Consider the following 21,920-nt stretch of genomic DNA (forward strand, 5'->3'; position numbering starts at 1 on the left):
GTTTTTACTCTGACCCTATTTATTTTATAATAATTTTACGTTAAGTCACCTCAATTAAACATGCAATTGTCTAAAAAGAAATCCATTTTGTATAAATAAGTAATGAAATAAAGAAATATAGGGAATATGTTTCAAAACAAGATGAGGTCTAATTTAAAACAAAAGGAAAAAAAGAAGAAGAACAAGATAATATACAGTGACAACATAAAAAACAATGCGTGGGAGGAAAAGGAAAATGAAGTACTCCCCTAGTCCTTAATATAAAATCTATTTAACTAATTTGATTAGATTAAGGAAATTAGATAAGTTAGTTAATTATAAGAAATATAACATATTTTTTTTCTAAAACACCATAATCATCTTCATTAATATCCCGTCTCCCTCTTCTACTTGATTATAGTTGAAAGAATGTCTATAAAGGTAATTTAGAAAAAATTAATAAATACGATAAATAGGTTTTATATTTAGGATCAAAATTAACTCAATAATTAAGTCTATATTAAGATATGAGAAGTATTTCTTAATTATACATACAAATGATTAATGTTAATTTAACTTGCTTTGTGTGCATAAATTTAGATCTCCTCAATTAATTAAAGATATGAATAGAAGAAAAATAACAAATAAAGAGTGAGATTAACACATCACACTCACCCTATATATTAATATCAATTACAAATTTGGGGGAGTTCTTATTGCGGCTGTACCAATACTCAGCAACAAGTTTGGAGAAAGAAGAGTTTGTCTCTATAAGCTTTGAAGGCTCATCATATTCCACCACTTTCCCTATATTCACACAAATAACAACGAAAGTTTGGCAAAAAATAGAGAAATTAAATTTCTGATGAAAATAAGGAATGACAGAATAAGAATTTTTTAAGCATACTTTGAATCACCTATATAAATATCCAAAATTTTATTTTTATTTTTTTATTGGAGATCCTAATAACAAATAGTTAAAGAAACGTATTAAATTTAAGTTTTATTATAACAAATATCCTCGAGGTTTTTTTGGGAGAGAAGAAAAGATTCAACATACCATAAGAGAGGACCATAACCATATCGCTATCTATTACGGTTGGAACTCGATGAGCTATGGTTATAACTGTGCACCCTGCAAATTCTTGTTTGATAACTCGTTGAAGGATGACGTCTGTGGTAGAATCAATGGAAGCAGTGGCTTCATCAAGAACAAGAATCTTATTTCGCTTCAGAAGAACTCTTCCTAGGCATAAGAGCTGACGTTGTCCCACACTCCAGTTTTCACCATCATCATTTACTGTTAAAATTTTCACATCACACTAGTTTAGTTATTGGGTCTCATATCATAATTTGAGTCTTGACAAGGACTATATATATATAACTTTGACTTCTTGCATATCACTTTTGGACTAAAGCTCCTGAGGTAAAAGATCATAAGTTCAAACTACTTCTGCATAAAGGGCAGGTCTGTTTTTAAGGTGAAAAAAAAAAAAAAACCTTGTGTGAGATGAGTTAAAAATATTAATAAAACCAATCAATAGTTTTCACATAGCACATCGCGTTTCAAGCTACGTTATTCTTACAAAGCATGGTACATAGCAATCAGCTCAGAGTTGCTTATGTGTGTGTCTGAGATTGAAAGCATCAAGTTCCGGGATTAAACTCACCAGAAGAGTCCAATAGATTTGGAAGCCTGCTGATTGTTGACTTGAGCTGGCATTTCTCTAAAGCCTATAAACAAATACAGTGGACATCAAACCTGCACTTGCTATGAAGCTGATGTAGAACAATATATGTGTGTGTGTGCAGATATGTAGTCATTTTTTAAACTATAGAGGTAATTCATTAAATCATTCACCTCCCAGATTTCATTGTCAGAGTAGAGGCCAAGAGGATCCAAGTTGGTTCTAATGCTACCCCTAAAAGAGTGGGTTCTTGAGGAATAATGCTCAGCTTCATCCTCAAATCCTTCAACCCCATTGGGAATATGCTGATCCCATCGATAAGAATATCACCTCTTGCAGGATCAACCAAGCGAAACAAAGCACTTACAAGTGTACTTTTTCCACTTCCAGTCCTCCCTACAATTCCCACTCTATTCGCTTCTTTAAACGTACAGGTAATTCCCTTAAGAACTAATGGAGCATTTGGACGATACCTTATCTGAATTCAAAATATTTATTTAAAAAAAAAAAACATTGATCAGATTCCACCTCATACACTTAAATTATTTTGGGGGGGGGGGGGACAGGTCTTTAAAATGATGTATAATTTGTTTTGTTACCTCAAGATTTTGAAGCTCAATCCTACCCTTGGAAGGCCACGACAGTGGAGGCTTTCTGGACTCCACAATTGCAGGAGGCTCTTCTGGTATGTGAATGAACTGATTAATTCTTTCAACGGAAACAATATGATTAGATAAGTTGCAAAGCCAACGAGTCATAAAAATTTGGGTTCCTGTCAATGTCAAGGCATATGATAGAGAGAGTCCTGCAAGGCCTGCAAGCAAAATATATGCCAAGAATTTTTAGCATGTTAGTAACAGTTTAAAAGTAGGCCTTAGAATAAACTGTAAACTAATTTCTTATATTAGGAATGCTACCGGGAGACAAATATCCCTTTGGAAGAAGAACAAGCAGTAAAGCTGCTGTGAAGAGTGTAAAATTTTGAAGTGCTTCAATCCTCAAAAGTAACCACTCCAAGGACCCAGCAGAATGAAAGAATAGCTTTGCATCTGTGTCCACAAGTTTGAGGTAATTTTGGTAAAATCTGTCTATCATGTTGAAAGCTCTCATAGTCACAACTCCGAGTGATGTCTCAGCTGAGAAATTCATAATTGGAGCTTTTGTGGTTCCATTTATCCTCATTAGTTCCCTTGAAGAGGCTTGATAATAGCCCTTTAAGCCAAAGAATTGAAGTCATCACCTTTATTTTGACAGAGTCAGAATAGGAAATCAACAAAAAGAAAATGAGGAAATGGATAAACCTGCAAGTATTTAGAAGCTATTAAGGCAGGAACTGCAACAATAAGTACTTGCCACGTGACTGAAGCCATTATCCCGATTGTTGCCAGGAGTTCAGTTCCACCAGCGGTCACAAGGTCCAAGGCATGAGGTATATCGAAGTCTAAAATACTCAAATCTGATGAAACCTGCAAGATCAATTAGCAAAAATTAATGATAATTCCCAAATGGGGGCAAACAAAGTAAATTAGGTATTCAATACAGTTGGAAATGAAGAAATCTCACACGGGTCGTAATCCTCCCTACTGGGGTTGAGTCAAAGAAGAGCATAGGAGCTTTGAAGATAGCATTAGTGAAACTAGAGAAGAAAGATGTAGAAGCTTTTAATCCAAGATAAGCACTGATGATAGACCTTGAGCACGCAAAGACAACACCTAGAAGTGAAACTATTGTGTAAACTCCAATCAAGATGACATTTGTTACATTTGGGAATTCAATGGCTAGAGCAAGCCAAAAGATTGATGTTGACTGCAGAGCAATAAAAGTCAACTGTGCTAAAATGCTCAAACCCATAAGCATTAATCCTTTAGAGAGACAAAGATAATCCCAGAATGGCTTCAAGCCAACATCACCAATCTCTTTTTCTTCTTCTTGTGTAAGTTGTACCCCAATTTGAACTTCTGTAGAAATGTTCTCCTCGCAAATATGATCCATAGTGACATGAAAGTCATGAGGTTCCAGTGGCTGATTAACACCAACTGCTCCTTCAGATTCTTTTGGAATTTCAGTGTTTTTATCAGACCCTGCTATTCCTTCTCTATAGGCATTTACAAGCTGTTTAAAAGTTGTCCCTTCTATCATAAGGTCTTCATAACATCCTGATTGTGTAACTATTCCCCCCTCCATTACCAAGATTTTATCAACTTGTGCAAGAAACTCCACCTGATGAGTCACTAGAATGACAGTTTTCTCCCTTAGAGCAGTCATGACACAATCCTGTTATTACATGGTAGGAATTAAGATTAGCTCAGTGAAAAAAGGCCGATAGTTTAACACTAATACTTAGAGTACAAAAGACTTTCTCATTACATTGAACAGAATAGCAGCAGTATGCGCATCTACTGCACTGAAAGGATCATCTAAGAGGTAAATATCAGCATCATTGTATACTGCTCGAGCCAGTTGAATCCTTTGCTTTTGTCCTCCACTCAAGTTGATCCCTCGCTGACCAATTTCTGTAAGGTCACCGTGGCTAAAAGCGTTGATATCTTTATCCAAGGCGCAAACTTTGATGGCATTCTCATATCTGGTTTTTTCCATTGGCTTGCTGAAGAGTATGTTATCGCGTATTGTTCCGCTTTGAATCCAAGATGTTTGAGAAACATAGGCTAGGTTTCCACCCACTTTAACCTATTGTTAATCACCAAGATGACATAAAGTAAACTGTTTTGAGTATTTCAAACTAAAATGGCGTCAATTTCATTTAAAGTTAAGGAGAGCTACCCCCCCCCCCCCCCCTAGTTTATGAGGAGTTTGATACAATTGATTTGAACTTTAAAAGAGTTACACATCAAAAGCAAGCTCATGAGATTAGGTAGCTCAAATAATCATCAAGAAAAGATAAAGTGAACTGTTTCAAGTATTTGAAATTAAAATGGCATGACTTTTATCTAAAGTTTGGGTGAACTACGCCCCAAAAGCAAGCTCATGAAAAGTTTAATGCAATTGATATGAACTTTGAAAGAGCTAAACCTCATAAGTAAGCTCATGAGATTGGGTAGCTCAATAGTCAATATCCTCATAGACATCACTTTAAAATGCATTATTAAATGACAAAATAAAATGTTCTGATGCTATGAATATCAACTTAGCGATACCCTGTACATCCCAAAATTAGAGAGCGTATATGTTCCAAATTTGAATAACATACTCCAATATGGATCTCATCTAGGAAAAGTGTCATAACAAATTAAACTGAACATTTCGTATTATAAACTCACAGTTCCTGAAATTTTGGGTATCTCGCCAAGCACTGCATGTATGAGGGATGATTTTCCAGCTCCAACTGGTCCACACACTGCAATTTTCTCCCCCCGTTTGATTTCTACATTCAAATTTGTCAAAGTTGGAGACATTGACTCCAGATCCCAACTGAAGTTTCCACCTTGAATTTCCACACCATTAACTGGGCTTTGCGTTGAATTCCTTCCAATATCTCCATCTTCTAGTTCTTCATCAAGCAAAAACGTGTTGAGACGATCAAAAGAGACCTTAACTTGGATCAGCACAGAAATAGCCTCTGGGATCATTCTAATAGGTTCACCCATGCTCCTCAAAGTTGCAAGAACCGTGAAAATGGTTCCTGCATTCAAGGGGGCACTCTGGAAAACAGAACATCCTAGGAAGATCACAGATGAAACAATGGTAGGAGAAATCCAATAGGTCGCCGCCCCGTAAGCTTTCAAAAATTGTGCCTTAGACAGAAATTTGAATTCTTTCGCACGAAGGGTTTCAACCAAAGTCCTGAACTTTTCCTCCCAAGATTGCAACTTTATGATTTTCATATTATTTAGCATCTCTGAAGTTGACCTTAGACGTTCATCTTGGGCAACCATAAATGCTGACTGACATTTTCGAAGAATATTTGCAAAGGGTATATCAAGAAGGCTACATATGACAAGAGGGGCTAGACCTGGAAGAGCACCAATGCCGACAATACCAAATAGGATCCCAATGCCTAGAAAAAGTTGTAATGAATAAGTCCATGTGCTATGAAACCACCATGGAAATTCTCCCATTCTATAAGCATCAACTGCTATGTAATTTACTATTTCCCCTGTTGAGTGTCTTCTTCTGGCTGCACTTGAAAGCTTCAACTGCTTGTCATAGACTGCCACCATTAGAGCTGATCTCATTCTCATTCCCAACCTTCTTGAGTGAAAATGCCAGTGTCTTTGAGGCAAAGATTCAATGACCTTACAGATAAACAGGCAACCCAGTATGGCAAGACCCTCTTTTAGATCTTCCTCTTTACTATTTGAATAGTTCACAAAAGCATAAAGTAATAAAGGAGAAACTACTACAGCAATTGTCCTGGGCAATGCCCAGATTGCTATAAGAAAGTTCTCTTTCAGGTAAACTCTTGATATACACCAAATAATCAAGTTCTTGGTATTACTATTTTTGCTTCTATCTCTTAAAGAGGAATTCCATGCATGAGAAAAAATTTTATAGGCTAAAGCAGCTTCGTCTTCAGAAACAAGAGATGGGATATCTTCAAGAGCTAGTGGCTTGGAGTAGCCCAAACTCAGTAAGGGATTAATCCAAGAGAAAGTCAATTTTCTGAGAAAAGTGGCATGAGAAATTTTTATTTTTTTGTTTTCAGCCTTTTGATTTTGACCTAAAAGAGGCTCTGAAACAGTGGGATTTTGGATTCTCTGAGGAATAAAATAAAGGCTTCTGAATGCACAGAAAATGAGTAGAAACTGTGCTGGCCATTTAACCATATCAAATGTTTGAATTTTATGCTCTTTGTACAGAATCTCAATATTGAGAGCTGAAACAAGTATGCATGAAGAAGCCCACCAAACAGAGTTTAGAATTTTAATACATTTTGATCTCTGAACAAGCAAGGAGATTGTTAAAGAAATCCACACTAGTCCACGGAAAAAATAAACCAACCACCCCAACTTCCTAAGATCTTCAGGTTTGGCTATAAGATTCCACACTCCGTTACTAAAATATGCAATGCTTATAAGGGCACAATAGACTGAGGCAGCTAAAGAAACCCATCCCTTTCTGTGGAAGTCATTTGCGTACTTTTTTCTGATCAAACTGCTAAGAAAAGATATGTAAAAAGCACAGACAAATAGTATATTCATAGCGTCAATGATGCTCCTCTGAGTGCAGAAGGAAGTGAAATCTTTGAGACAAATCCATGAGAAATCCCCTGTACATTCAATCAAAAGTATGTGTTGTCACATTTTCAACGTGAGAAGGCATAGTCTTAATTTAAAGGAGAGCAATCTTTCCTTTTATGACACACATCAAACACATTACAAACATGACACTCTTCAAGAATATCATTGTGAGAAAAGAAGTGACAACCCATCAAACCTTTATAGAAGCAATTAGAATCTGCTAAAGCTATATAAAGGCAATAAGTTAACAACCAGCTAACCTTTTGAACTCGCTACGTTGGCCATTTTTGGAGCTTCAATGGTCTGATCTTTTTGCATATCTCTGGAGTTTCAACGAGGGTTAACAGGAGGACTTGCCCCTAAGGTAGTGGCTTAAAAATGATATCTTTTAATCAGATCACAAAGCTTATAAACAAGATGTTTTCAATAGGTGCTGCAATACCCTGACGATTTTGTTTTTATATTCCCATGTGAAAGGACAGATAACAATAGTAAATGCTTCGAGGAATTTTTCTAGGCATTAAATAATCCATCTTGTATTTTTATTACGTAGAAGCGCTTGTCAAATAACGACAAAATTCCTTTTTAGAAATCTGGTGCAAGCAATCTTGTCCCTTGTTCTAAGCTTATGATTATAGTTTTGTCTAGTGGTATCTCCAAGTCAGACCTAGGGAAAAATACAAGCAAGTATATATATCATATATATATATATATATATATATAATAATATAGTATCATCCATTGCTGAAAATTTAAACACCGTTTAAGGTCACTCAAAGGACGTAAAAGCTTATCTATTTCTGATGATGACATAGAAATCCTACTCATGGAATAATAATAAAATGACAGAAACCATCGTAATGAAAGCGAATAATAAATGTTTAAAGGTGACAACTTATTCAAGGCCGTTAATTTTTTATCTATGGAGCTACACATTGTATTTAAGCTTCATTATTTCTTCTTTCTTTTTTTTTCACTTCATAGGTTTAGTGGGGATATGGTGTTTCTTAATTGTCAAGTTCATGAAATCATATTTGAAGCGATATATTATCATCAATCAATCAAGCAATATATCTCTAATCTTTTACTTTGATGATTTCAGCGTAGTGAATTTCTACAGTAAATCAAACAATGAATTCTACAGTATTTAATGTTTAATTGAGTAGTTTTTGGCAGGGTTGTTATCAGCATGTGCGTTGCGGGATGACATAAGATTATTTGATTATTTGTATAAGAAAGTTAGTTAAATTAATTATTTATAATAAGTGGATTTTTTTCTTTCTTAAATTATACTTATTAATCATGTGCATTGAAATTACCGTTAATGAAAACTCTTTAATGTGCGTAATCACTATAGGAATTATTTAGAGACAAAATGAATAAATATGAGCTACAAAATGAATTTGAGTATTATATTTAAAATTAAATTGAATTTTTAACTAGTTCTTACATTAAGGATCAGAGTTGTATGTATATATTTGTGCCAAATCCATATGCCTTTTTTGTTTTTTTAATCTAGTACACATGAGCTCAGCTGAGTTGGAAGCCACAGTTATAATTTTTAATAGTGTGAAGTAATATTTCTCTAGTTGATGACTCAAAATAAAATTATACATCCATCCATGGTATTGTTAATTAATTAATTAATGTATTATTAATTAATTAATTATTATATCTTAACCTACGATGTACTCGTCTTGACGTGTTAACAAACAATCCTCTTTATTTATTAAAAAATCTCAACGTGTAACCTAATTAACCTGCTTCAAATTCAATAATATTAATCACAATTTTATTTATATTCCCTTTGTTTTCTTCATCACAACACAACCATGACACAATTATAGTGGGTTGACTACTTCAAAATATTCTTACATTAATGATAATAATGCTTATTATTCTGAAGAAATATGTTGCAAAATTAACTAAACTTGATTTAGCTACCATGCTTTGATGTTTATGATTCATTAACTTTTGTAGAGTAGTATACTAGTGTAGTATAACTGTATAAGTCATCATATTGAATAATCTTGATAAATGTAATAAATGATGGTTGAAAATTATTGTAATATATTAAACCTTAGAAATCGGGAAGCATTTATGACAGATCCACAGGTAATTTATGGGAAGAAAAATAATTAGACCAACTCGCCAACTTGTGGATAAATTCTTACATGCTCCGGATACACCACGTCATCTGTGTATTGTCCAATAAAAGTATGCCACATCAGATTTATTTAATCTTATGTGTCATCAATATTTCTCTCCTCTCCTCATTTATATCACCAAACATTCAAATTATTTTAATAATTTGTCCTTAATGACGTTGACCCTTATAAATAAAGACTGAACTGAATCTCTCAGCTATTACGTCAAGTCCTACCCTTAAAAGAAAGTCATTTTTATAACAAATAATACTTCATTTGATAAGCATGATCTCTACCAGTAATTAATAGATAAATAAACCAATAATCGTGATCAACTATATTGTTAAAAATTTGTACTACTCAATTCATTTAAAAAACAAGTCAAATATGACATTATGAGATTCGAATCTATTTAATTAATAAGATTTGGATAATGCTTTGATTAGAATTTGGATATACTCCTCTAATCCTATTTATAAGTCACTTCAAGTATATTTCACACAGACCAAGAAAAACTTTAAATTTCATTAACTCTCATTTAAAATTTAACGACTTTCCAACTTTATTCTTATTTAATATATAATATACCTCATATAAACAAAACCACACACTATTTTTATTGAGAACTGAGTTGCATCAACTCACAACTAAGTTATTAAGTTATAAATAAATTAAACTTTGAATGATTAAAAGATTAACTTTTTTTTACTTTTATCCACTCTCTTTCATAAGCAATATATACCAGAAATCATTTTATTCTGTACGCAAAAATCAAAACAACACAGCAACAAAGATGAAGAAAGATTCCCGTTCATCACAAAGGCGGAAAAAAAGGTTGTTATTAAAATCTATATTTATAATATTAGTGATAATATTATCTTCAAGTTCTCTCTCTACCAAAAAAAATTATCTACTTTTTTTTTGGACACAAGAGAATTATCTTCTAGTTTTGACTTTTGATGATGACATAGGAATCTTACATCACTCGTGGAATAATAATGATAGAAAACAACGTAATGAAAGCGACAAATAAATGTTTATTTTTTCATTTTTGAAAAAAAAATGAAAATACCTAGTAAAACAAAAGATACATGATTAGAAAGTCCTAGACAAACAAGAAACAGGAGAATTCTTGTCCCTTAAAATACATTCCTAGACATGGGAAACTACAAACACCTTAATCTACAAATCGAAGCCTCTTATGGTCACCCATTTTAATGAAAGACTTTTCCCAATCGTTTACCAAAAAAAAAAATTTCGGATTCTAAATGTAAAACTTATTTTATAGTATAAATTATATTATAAAATGAGTTTTAAATTAAAACAGAAGGAGTAATAAATAAGAAAGCAGATAAATCCCTGCTAAAATTGTAAAATCGAGATGAGGAAATCCAAATTATCAAATGACACTTAAAATAATTATGACCATTTGGGAATTAAGTTTTAATTTGGAGTTTGATGATCTTAATATGGCACCTGGAGAGCTAAAGCCTAAATGTGTGGGCTTGTGAAATAAATTAGTTTTTGGGCCCTATTGAGGCCCAATTATGAAATGAACAACCACACCAAACACGTAGGAAGTGCAATTACAGACCGGTAGTTTGACTCCTTTTGGAGCTTCCATTTTTCACAATATTTTGTTCAATGTTATTAAAACAAATTGTGATGTGTTTATATTAATAATAAAGAATTAATAGTAATTATGCATAGTGATTTAAATTGGCTACCCTCAGAGTTTATCAGGACAAATAAAGTCATGAATTTATTAAAAGTAATAACTTTTTGTGACCAGTATCAAAAAGAAATAATAGTTTTTTTGTTAAACCATAACGGTAATAATATTGAGATTATTATTATTATTATTAATTATTAAATAAACTTGAAATGTCCTTTAGGGGCGTGAAAAGTCAACAAAGATGAAAAATGAGAAGGAATAATAATTAAAAAAAAAACAGTTGGACAGGTGAGGCTATGATTGCAGACTTTGTTTTTTGAGGAGGTTATTATTTTGAGTTAAGATGGAAATCCGTCTCGTTGCCACAAAAGCCAATTAGAGTTTGAAATACAGCACATAATAGTGCAATGAATAGAAAGATCTGATCCAAAAAACAAATTTTAAAATGAGGGGAAAAATCAACAGTGGTTAATCATAAGCAGCTCTTTTTGTGAATTCCATGGACGTAATCATTATATTATTCTTTGAAAAATATGCTGATGGATAATCATTGCTTCGTCTCCCCGTTTATAATTATAGGACATATTTTACAATATTCTCTTGATAATATTATTTCCCTAGTTCTATTTATATATTTTTTTTAGTCTTATTTAGAAGGTATTAAAATTTTTTTAATATAAATCTATACTTTTACTTTTTATTTATTATTATGTTAATTTTTTACATGAAATATATTATATATTAAATGGAGATAAAATTGAAAAGTTGTTAAATTTTAAATGAAAATTAATGAAGTTTAAGATTTTACTTCATCTATATAAAGAGTAAAAGCTAAGAATACGCATTTTTCTGGTGAAATATCACATCTGATTTAATACATTAATGAGAGTCCATTCCGATTTAACCATGTGAAATAGAATCCCACTTAAATTGTTTAGGCATATAAAATAATATACAAGGAGTATAAAACAATCCACCAATGTTTATTTGTTTTTTCCCTCCTTCCAAACAGCGACAATTTTATTTTAATGAAGTTAAAGGTACAGATGACGATTGGTATCCTTTGCACCTGCTCGTATAGAGCAGGTGAGCATTAACCATCCGAGAAAGTCATCAAGTACAAGAGTGTCTCTTGGAATACAGATTTCATAATACGTTTAATTATTCTTTTTTTTTTTGTCATAATTGCTCTTATTAACGTATTAGAAATGATTTATAAATAGAATCACGGGAGCATATAACAACCAACATGAAATTTAATGTTTATTTAGCATGGAATGATAAATGTCAAAAGTGTAGTATTGAACAAGATGAAAAGCGGGGGGCAGGGGGTGTGAAGCGGGAACAAAAACCTTGGGTCAAGAGACTCAGATGGCCCCTACCCGTGAGAGCTTCAATTATTGAGATTATTGACATGCATGCACTTCACTTTACCTCACTTCTGGCCTTAACTCTTATTTAAAAAATATATATTTTTCAACCCTTTTTTTTAAAAAATATGGCAGTGAAAAATAGTTGGGTCATTCCATGTTTAAAGGAGGTCAGACTGAGATGGTCAGGTAAGGGCTCCTCCTCACCTCTTTTTGTTTCCTTCTAACTTTAGGTTCCGAAAATTTTGCAAATTGTTCTTCTTTTTTTTTTCATTTTCTTAGGGGAAAAACTTTTGGCCAAATTTTTGAAAGCTGTAGTGACTTTGATAATAGTACTACCTTCGGTCCTAATTATAAGAGCTAGTTCACTAATTTGAGGAAATTAACGAAAGAAGTTAAGTTAGTTATTTGTAATAAATATGTGTTGTCTTTCTTAAAATATCCTTACTAATCAAGTATATTGGTTAGAACTAATATTGTTAAAAAGGCTATCTTTAATAAAAATACATAAATATGAGAAACAAAATGGATTGGAGTTTTATATTTATAACCAAAATAAAAGTCAAACAAAGTTTTATATTAAAAACTGGAGGTAGTAATGATTTTGACAAAAGTTTACTATAATTTCAATAACTAGTTCCTTGATATCATACTACAAGAATCTTGATCCAGATTGATCATAATTTTACAAAGTTAAAACTATGTTTTCTCTATTTATTTTAACTTATTTATCCAGTCTAATTTTAGTGCCAGTGAAAAATATGATTTAGTAATTGAAAATTAAGAAACTCATCCTAAATTTGTGGTTAGCCAGGGTTGGATAATTCCAACTTCCAGCGAGCAATTTTACTTAGATTCCTTGAAATAAGCCAACAAGTTTCTTGTTTTTTTTTTTTTTTGGGTTTTCATTTTTATTCTTGGCACATAAATAATAAAGAGAAATGATGGTCAAATGTCTCAATGCAGCAAAGCATGGCAGCGGCTCGTTGGGGGGATCTCTAGGGACAAGCGAGGCCCAGTGCCATTAATGATCTTCTCCTCTCAAAATCCTCACTTGTTTGTCCACATTCATGGTTTCCTCATTCTGCACTTCTATATTAGGAAAAACTAATTTTTAACTTTATACAGTTTTATTTTCCCTGATTTTTAACACAGATCTTTATATAATTTTTTACTAGGTACTTGTAATTTCACTTGCTTCTAATCAAGTTCTTCTGAATTTTTTTATCAAATCATTAACATTTCATCACATTTTTAATTAACTACCTATAGTTTCAAGTTACTGGTAAAACTACATGACTTGTAGATCATGGACATCAAACATTTGAATTTATCAGTATACAGTAATACTATGACTATATATGATTATAAAATCTAAAAAGTTACTAATGGCTTGCCATGAATATTGCAATTCATCCAAAAAAAACTCAGAAATATTGAGCTTGTTTAGTTTCTTGTTCTAAAAACAATTTTTTATTTTTATAAACAAAAATTAAAAAGGCTTATTTGGTACTTTGTTTTTAGTTAGTTGTTCTGAAAAACAAAAAAAAGACAGTGATATATTTTTAAAAACTAAAAAACCAAAATAATTTTTAGATTTTTTATTTCTGTTTTTATTTTTTATTTTTATTTTGAAAAATTAAAGAAACTTTCTTCTCTTCTTACCTGCCACCCACCACATATCACCTTGGGCAAAGACCATTGCTTGTCAAATACTCCTCCGGTCCTTAATATAAAACCCATTTAACTAATTTGATTAGATTAAAGAAGTTAGATAAGTTAGTTAATTATAAGAAATGTGACATGTTTTTCCTAAAATATTATAATCATCTTTTTTAATACCTCATTTTCTTCTTCTACTTGATTATGGTTGAAGGAGTATCCATAGGGGTAATTTAGAGAAAATTGATAAATATGAGAAATGGGTCTTATATTTAGGACCAAAATCAACTCACCAATTGGGTCCTATATTAAGGACCGGAGGAGTATGATTTTTTGTATATTTTTTGTTTCAAGTGTGATTTTTAAAATAATTATCCAAACATTTTTTAAGTTTTTATTTTCAAAGATTATTTAAGAAATAGTTTTATAAAATTGTTTTAGAAAAAAGAAAACCAAAAACATAAACAAACAATCCCATAATATATAACATTTATGATTTCTCAAGAGAATTCGGCGAATTAGAAATTTCTGCCAGCTCGGTTCCAAAAAGAACAAACAAGCGCAAATTTAGTGAGATTGTGATTGTCCCTTTATCAACATACTCTTTTTCTTATATCAAACAAAAAAAAAAAAGGATAAAAGAGAGTATAGAAAGAAGGAAAATAGTATTAATTTTCACTCTTAACGAAACATTTTGTTCAAAAGTTTTATTTCTTCTTTTGATATAATGGACTCCCTTTCTTGATTTCCCACCATTAATTTTGTGATTTGCATGATTTTTTTTTCTCGCCAAAATGATTTGCATTATTTGATATTTTCGTTCAATATATATACTCCAATTCATAAGATATTTTCAATATGCTTCACTTTGATGAACCAAAAAATAATAATTTAATATATAATATAATGATACACATGAAAATTTTTAAAAACTAACATGTATTACAATTAAGTTTTAATCTTTAAAAATTAGTTAAATAAATTTTATATGAAGTACTGGACATATAATCATTGGTTTAAAAATGAAATGCATGGGTGGGCACACCGGATTAATTTATAACTCCGTGGCTCGAGTTTTCAGGAGGCCCAGTGTCCAGGAAGATTCACACCTGCCTATGAACATTATATTATTTATAATATCGTTGAAAATTAAATGAGGAGGTTTGTCTTTTCTGAGTGAGTTTGTTTATTAAATAATTAAATAATTAATTACAGATAGACATAGACCAGTAATTCTGAAAAACCTGAAGTTTGGACATGCATGCACGATGAGGCATGCCATCCCTTTGCAGAGTGCTTCATATTACATATTTTAATTAATTTTTTTTGGCCCGATTATTGTAGTACTCCTACTTATTCTTATGATAAGCTTTAAATAACTAATTCGGATAACAAATCATTAATTAAAATTAGTTAAAAACAATAAATAGATTTAAAATATAATTTTGTTTTCAATTATGTTCTTATAATAAATGAAAAAGAATAAAAGAAAATGTGTAGAAAAATATGATAAGAGAGAGTATGATAAAGGAGAGAGAATAAATAATTAAGAACAAAATCAGAAAAAAAATTAAATATTAAGACAAATTTCAAATTAAAGCTTATAAAATACTACTTCTAGTCTTAATTATAAGATCTCTTTTATAGTCTACAAATAATATCTTATAATTAGGATCGGAGGTAATAGTTCACATATTTTCCCTATTTTGAAGTTTATAAATATGACAAGATAGAGTATCTTAATTTAAAAATGAGTCTTTTAAATTCCACCCCAGACATAGTTAATTAATGGCTGATTAACCCCTCATTCTATATTTAAATTCAGAGACAAAACAGACAAGGTTGTCTTGTCGTACGTATTAAATGGCAATAATTATAAACTTACACGGAACCTTTTTTTAAGCCCAAATAATCAGATATTATAAGTGTTGTTGAATAATTAAGAATGCACGGAACTTATTCTAAAGGGTTAATTAGCACAGAAATAAAAAACGTTATAAACAAGGACTTGTAACAGATTTTGTCGCAGGTAATTACGATATATTCCCCATGCTTTTATTATGACAACTTTTTATATGTTGTTTTAGTAAATACTCCTCCGATCCTAAATATAAAACCCTTATACACATAGTATAAGGATCTTATATTTAGAACATAAGGAGTACTTCTAATTAGTTATAAAAGCATTCTAACAACTAATTAACCAAATTTATTTAATTAATTATTCTTATTGAGAATAATTTTCATGTTTTACAATAAATAATTAATTTTAGCTAACTTTCTAATTTATATAAAATACTTAATTAGAGCTTATTTAGAAAAAGTAATAAATGCTTAACACGTAAGCTACATACGCGATTCGCGTGCGCACAAGGTTCCACAATGGCGGGATGGAAAACGACGTCGGTTGGTGGATGAGTGATGACGTGAGGATGGGGGGTGTTGGTTGAGGGAGAGATAAGGCAAAGTACGCTAATAAACGGCAATGCAGGAAACGGTTCAAGGGGCTAATGGGAGGATGACGGTGACGGAGTAGCGATAAGGCCGTGCGACGGAGTGACGGTTTTCATGTGGGGCCCATGATAGCGGTGGTTGATGTGGGCCGGGGGGAGGGGCCATTCAGGGTATTTAAATATCTGAAATTCTGGATTCCTTACTTAGGAAATCAGCGCTGCTTACAGTAACACCCCTCCTTGTTTTCCTATTTACGCATCAAGGCATTCTCCCATGTCACGTGGTCAAGTCAACAAAACAAAACAAAATATAATAATTAATTGTTAATCATTTTAGGCTAAATTTACATTTTATCTATTGAATTTATAAAATGTACTTTTGGTCCTTAATCTTACTATCATTTATCTCATTTAACAAACGATGTTGACTCAACAAATTTACAAGGTGATTAAGGAACAAAAATATTACTCTTACCGGTCCTTTTTATAAGGTTTCAAAAAGTTAAATTGATTTGATTCTTTTTAAAGACCTTGATAAGATGTGAATATTAGATACACTTTTACTAATTTTATTTCTAATTAATTTTTGTCTTTTTTTTTTTATCGTTTTTCTCATACTACATTCTTTTTCATCTTTTATCTTATTACTACTATTTTTCTGTTTTATTAACTCCTTTATTAAATAAGACATACTTTAAAAAAATAATTTTTTACATATTTATTACTTTTAACTATTTTCTCAAACAGTATAATTCAATTAAAAAATCTTATAAAAAGATGAAATTGAGTACCATGTAAACTGGTTTAGTTATCATTTCCGTTAAATGTGACTATTGTTATTAAGATTAAGGATTAAAAATACATTTTATAAACTTTAAGGGAAAAAATTAAAACTTAATTTAAATTTAGAGGACTAAACATTTATGTGGTCTTATTTTTATTGATCGTAATTAATCCTTCTTGGTTAAGAAATAATAGTAAAAAAATAAATATTATTGTGTGATAAGATATATTTTTCACTGAATTCCTTAATTTAATCGTATATTATTCTTGTAAATTAAAATGACCGCATATCATCATGTTATTTGTGTCCATTCATTGATGTCAGCTTGTTATGCTTTAAGAACATTACACTCTTTTGAAACATATATTAGAATTTAGAATGACAAACACTTTAATTTGAAAATAGTAAGTTCTTTTATATTTCTAGAAAAAAGAAAGAACAAACGATACAAGGCATGTGGGTCCCAACAGTAGTTTATTTCGAAATTTAAACTATTTACGTCAACAAAAAGAGAGACATGAGAAGATGAGGTTTAACTAATTAATTAGTTAAACATTTTCCCATTTCCCAGATAATTTATTTATTAATATGATGCGTGCATTTGAATTGAATGCACAAAAAGAGACATCTACTAAAGACACGTAACGGTATTATTCTCCCTTTGGCTTCAAAGTAAATCAAGAGTATAAATTCTCTTTTAAAAGAAAAAAAATGGAAAAACAATGAAAGTGAAAGGGGAAAAAGTCAAAGTTACATAACTTTTATTGTTCGTAATTTTTTCGAGCATTTTGTGAAATCATTTTTTAAATATTAGCTTACAAACCTATTCAAAAATATCAAATTAAGACCATCCTTTTGACTTTTCTTAAATTAAAAGTTATTGCAATTCGAAATATATAGGCCTTAGGAAAACGATTTAGACTTCGCTAGAAAAAAATTATGAAAGGAAAAAAAATACAAAATACCAACGGTAAGAAGTAAGATGTAGAATATATATAAAAGATAAAATGTAAAAAAAATTTCTATGGTAAACAAATGACCTAATCAAAAATTTCCATTTTACTATCTTTCGTATTATGCACGTCTGCTTGCATATGTTTTTAATTGAATAATTTTAGATCCTTTTTTTCCCAATTAGTTTGGTCATCAAGCCCTTAATTTATTTCCTTGTTTTTTTTTTTAAATACAAAGACAAGATCAAAACTTGAATACACCTAACATAAACTAAATACTACGTCCGCTCCTTAGTATAATAGCTACCTAATTAATTTAGAAAAATTAATTAAATTAGTTATTTATAATAAATAGGTGTAGTCTTTCCTATGATATCCTTACTAATCATGTATATTAACTAAAACTACAATTTGATATAACCATTAATATATGCAATTACTACTCAAACTATTTTTTTAAAAAATAAATAAATATGATAGACTAAATAAATTAAAGTCTTATATTTAAAATCAAATTAAATATTAAACTTTTTTTATATTAAAGACGGAAGATACTAACTAATAACAAAACATTAACAAAACACAAACAAGGCAAATTATCCTCGTAAAGTGTGTATTCTTTGCAACGTTCTGAAAATCTCGAGATCTTTGCCTAGAATCATAGATCTAATAAAAAGAATCCGTCTAAATTTCAAATTTTGTACTTTAATACTTGGTAATGTTTTATACCCCCCTCATAAAAAAGTATTTAAAAATGAATAATTTCACTCTTATCATTAGAAAAATTAATAATCAATAATAGTTTTCTAAAAACTAGAGTGACATTACAAAAAATAAACTTCCAAACGCACACGGCTGGTTTGCGAAATAACCTTAATCCGAAAGTAAATGGGGATTACCGAAGTCATGGAACATAACGCAACATGGAGATAATGGGCTTGTTTGGATTGACTTATAAGTAGCTTTTCAAACGTGATTTATGAAATACGAGGTAAGTATGTGAGGAGAGTTTTGTCTCGATTTATGTGAACTTGTTTAAAAGCTCATTTTGAACGGAGCTCCAAACAAGCCCATTATGGTGGAAAGAGGGGGGCATTGAGGCAGTGGGACCGTAGAGGAGAGTAAGTAATACTGCCAGATGGACTTGCCAGAAGCCTCTGACTATTGTACTCCAAATCTTCTCTTGCCTTGTGTTTGCCTTTTTGCGTTTCCTACAAGTGTTGCTTTTCAGTCCCGAAATGACTTATTAATATTTTTTTAATCATAACTTATGAAATATAAAATAAATATATGAAATTTTTTTGTCATTTTTAACTATTTTTTTATCCATTTGATTCAGTTTAAAGTTTTTTATTAAAAAAAAAAAAGAAGGAATGGAGGGGTACAACTTACCATCATTTTCACATTTACAATTTACTAATTACTAGTACTGTCAACGAGATTTACCACGTCCTGGAATTTACAATTTCGCATGCTTCGTACATTATCTTTTCTCGAAGTTTGAACTTCAATAAAAATATATCTAAAGTACGCCTCCCAAGGATGATCTGAATTTGATATCTCAAAAACTTAACTGGCAAGGGAAAAAAGAAATACAATTCTCCGTCCACTTACAAACTTAACAACTAAAAAAATGTTTTGGCAACCCTCACAAGTTTATTTTACAGATTATAAAAATATTTTTAAAATCATGATTTAATTTTTATCCAAACAGTTTTTAAACCTAAATACATTTATAGGACGGATGTTGAAGGAAGCTAGAGCTTATATTTGTAAGTTGACTATTTAAGAAGGGATTTCAGTTTCTACTCAAAAAACCTAAATGCATTTCAATAGTGTTATTTAAAAGAATTATAACAAGGTTTTAAAAAAAATATATCGAGGTTTAATATTCTAATCATGTTCTTTTATTAAAATTTTATTATAATTCTCTCTTTTACTTCTGCATACACGACAACTTTTTTATTTAATTAATTATTAACGTGAATAAATTATAAATACTGCTTGAATTTCATAAACACGAATTGTTGTTTAAATTATTTTTTTGAAATAGTTATTTTATTAATAATTCAGTAGATTGCAATAAACTTCAAGGTAGGCGGTGAACTAGTGGAGACGTTGGTCCAAATGTTAGTGATTTAAATCGGATCAATGTCGAGGTCAAATTAATTATGATTCAAATAATATAATTTAATCAAAATATATGAGACTATTTTTAAGAAAGAACCCAAGTCAAATATGATGAATTACTATTTTTTTCCTTAATAAAAGTCCAAACAATAAGGACATATAGAAAATATGAAATTCAATTCAATCAAATCATTCAAAAGTCTTAACAAGACATTCGCATGCATAATAATTATCAAAATTAACAATACCACTTCCTGTTTTTAATATAAGAGTTAGTTGACTAATTTGAATATATTAAAAAAATAATTAAATTAGTTATTTGTAATAAATATGTGTTGTCTTTTTTAAAATATCTTTACTAATCAACTATATTGACTAGAACTACTATTATTACAAGGACTATTTAAAAAAAAATAAATACGAAAGTTATATTTAAGACTAAAATAAAAATCAAATGAGTTCTTATATTAACGATTAGAACTAGCAGTTCACAAATTTTCTTTGTGGTAGAAAATAGTTGACAAATTTTTAAAAATAACCGTTAAAAACTAAAATATACTTGGATAATTCGCTGAACTTACAAAACTTGTGTGCCTCGCCATTTTCTCACTGTTGTTACTCCTTTCAGTGAAGCGTGTCCTTCACTTGGAATGTTGAAAACTCAAAAACTACTCCAAATTTGCGTCAATTTGGTGGTCCTTGTCCTTGTTTTTGGCTCCATAGTCCCATCTCCATTATTTCTTTCATTCTGTGCCATGGTGGTTCCCAGATGATGCAACCCGCAGTACAGCGAACTTCAAAGTACGGATAGCATTGCCGCGTCCAACCTTGATTTTCCTGCCAATTTATGGAACACCACAATAAAAATGGTGACCAGATGTTTTTCACTCTTTATCTCTTCCACTTCGGAAATTTCTTTGTTAGCGTTTTCGTTTTCTTGCTTTTTTTTGTTCAATGATTGACTCTGAAACATATCAATTATTCAGTTCCAGTTCGGTTCTCTGTTATTCAGTTTTGGAGGTGTTTTTGGTTGGCATAAGCGGTTCTTCGCTGGAAAATGCTAACGTGCTGATGATGATAGATTAATTATGGTGAGCGGAAAAAAGTAGTGCATTATTATATTCTCTGTTTCTTTGCTTTCTATTCAACTGTCTATGAGGAATGGCAGACAAGAAAGAAAAAGAAAGGTTTGGATCTTACTCCGGCCCCTTTTCTTTCTTGTTTTCTAGTCGCCAATGATGTTCTTGATCTTCCATAGCAGCGAAATGGCGGCTGCAAGTGAATTTAATTATATGTTTGTTTATACATATGTGTCACATTTTTGTGGTGCATTTTCTTCAGACGCTACGCGTCATTTTGCTTTTTTTAATCAGAGGTTCTTGGACTGTGCAGGGATTAAACCTAACGATTAACCTTCATTGACCCGGAAAGCTAAACGACCTCTTCCTGTTGTCATATCGCTGGTGATTAGATTGATTTCTGTCGAATATAGAAGATGTGGTGCTATTTCTGTATCGGAATCTTCGGCGGAGATTTCCTCTAGTGTTATCGAATGTAGAGCCAACTAGTTGGATCCAAATCACTCCCTGCTTTAACTTTTTGGAGCTCCTGCTTTTCGCATTATTTTGACTTGACAATTTGAAGGCACAAAAGGATCGCTGGTGACATAGACTGGGGGGTCTCCGTTGGTTTTGTACCGTTAAACAGTGCTTTGAATCTTCTTGAATTTCAGAGAGTTTGAAAAATATATTGCAATATAAGCTGGGAACTGTACCATCTTGCTTTCTGAGCCAAAAAAGTATATTATTCTTCAAGGATTTGAATCATTCGGCACTATTTGGACAAGTACTGAGGGATCCCTCTTGTTGGTGAGAGTAAAAG

At 31.1% G+C, this 21,920-nt stretch overlaps 1 protein-coding gene and 1 long non-coding RNA gene across 2 annotated transcripts; one reads left to right on the forward strand and one right to left on the reverse strand.

Annotated features, from left to right (window-relative positions):
• Positions 1-617: 617 nt before the first annotated feature.
• On the reverse strand, positions 618-7,150 carry LOC114715581 (ABC transporter C family member 8-like). The gene is given in 12 exon segments (XM_028900443.1): positions 618-786; positions 1,040-1,279; positions 1,650-1,713; positions 1,841-1,908; positions 1,911-2,145; positions 2,267-2,481; positions 2,585-2,879; positions 2,969-3,133; positions 3,231-3,941; positions 4,035-4,355; positions 4,946-6,894; positions 7,126-7,150. Coding segments are annotated over 12 exon segments (4,419 nt in total). The 3' UTR covers positions 618-655.
• Positions 7,151-20,847: 13,697 nt separating this feature from the next.
• Positions 20,848-21,679, forward strand: LOC114715571 (uncharacterized). Its single transcript, XR_003737560.1, has 3 exons — positions 20,848-20,908; positions 21,026-21,226; positions 21,432-21,679. It is a non-coding gene; the product is annotated as an uncharacterized LOC114715571 (long non-coding RNA).
• Positions 21,680-21,920: the final 241 nt, after the last annotated feature.

The sequence above is a fragment of the Neltuma alba genome, unplaced genomic scaffold, assembly GCF_004799145.2.
Source record: "Neltuma alba isolate B1F8T4 unplaced genomic scaffold, ASM479914v2 tig00011600_pilon, whole genome shotgun sequence".
Classification (NCBI taxonomy): Eukaryota; Viridiplantae; Streptophyta; class Magnoliopsida; order Fabales; family Fabaceae; genus Neltuma; species Neltuma alba.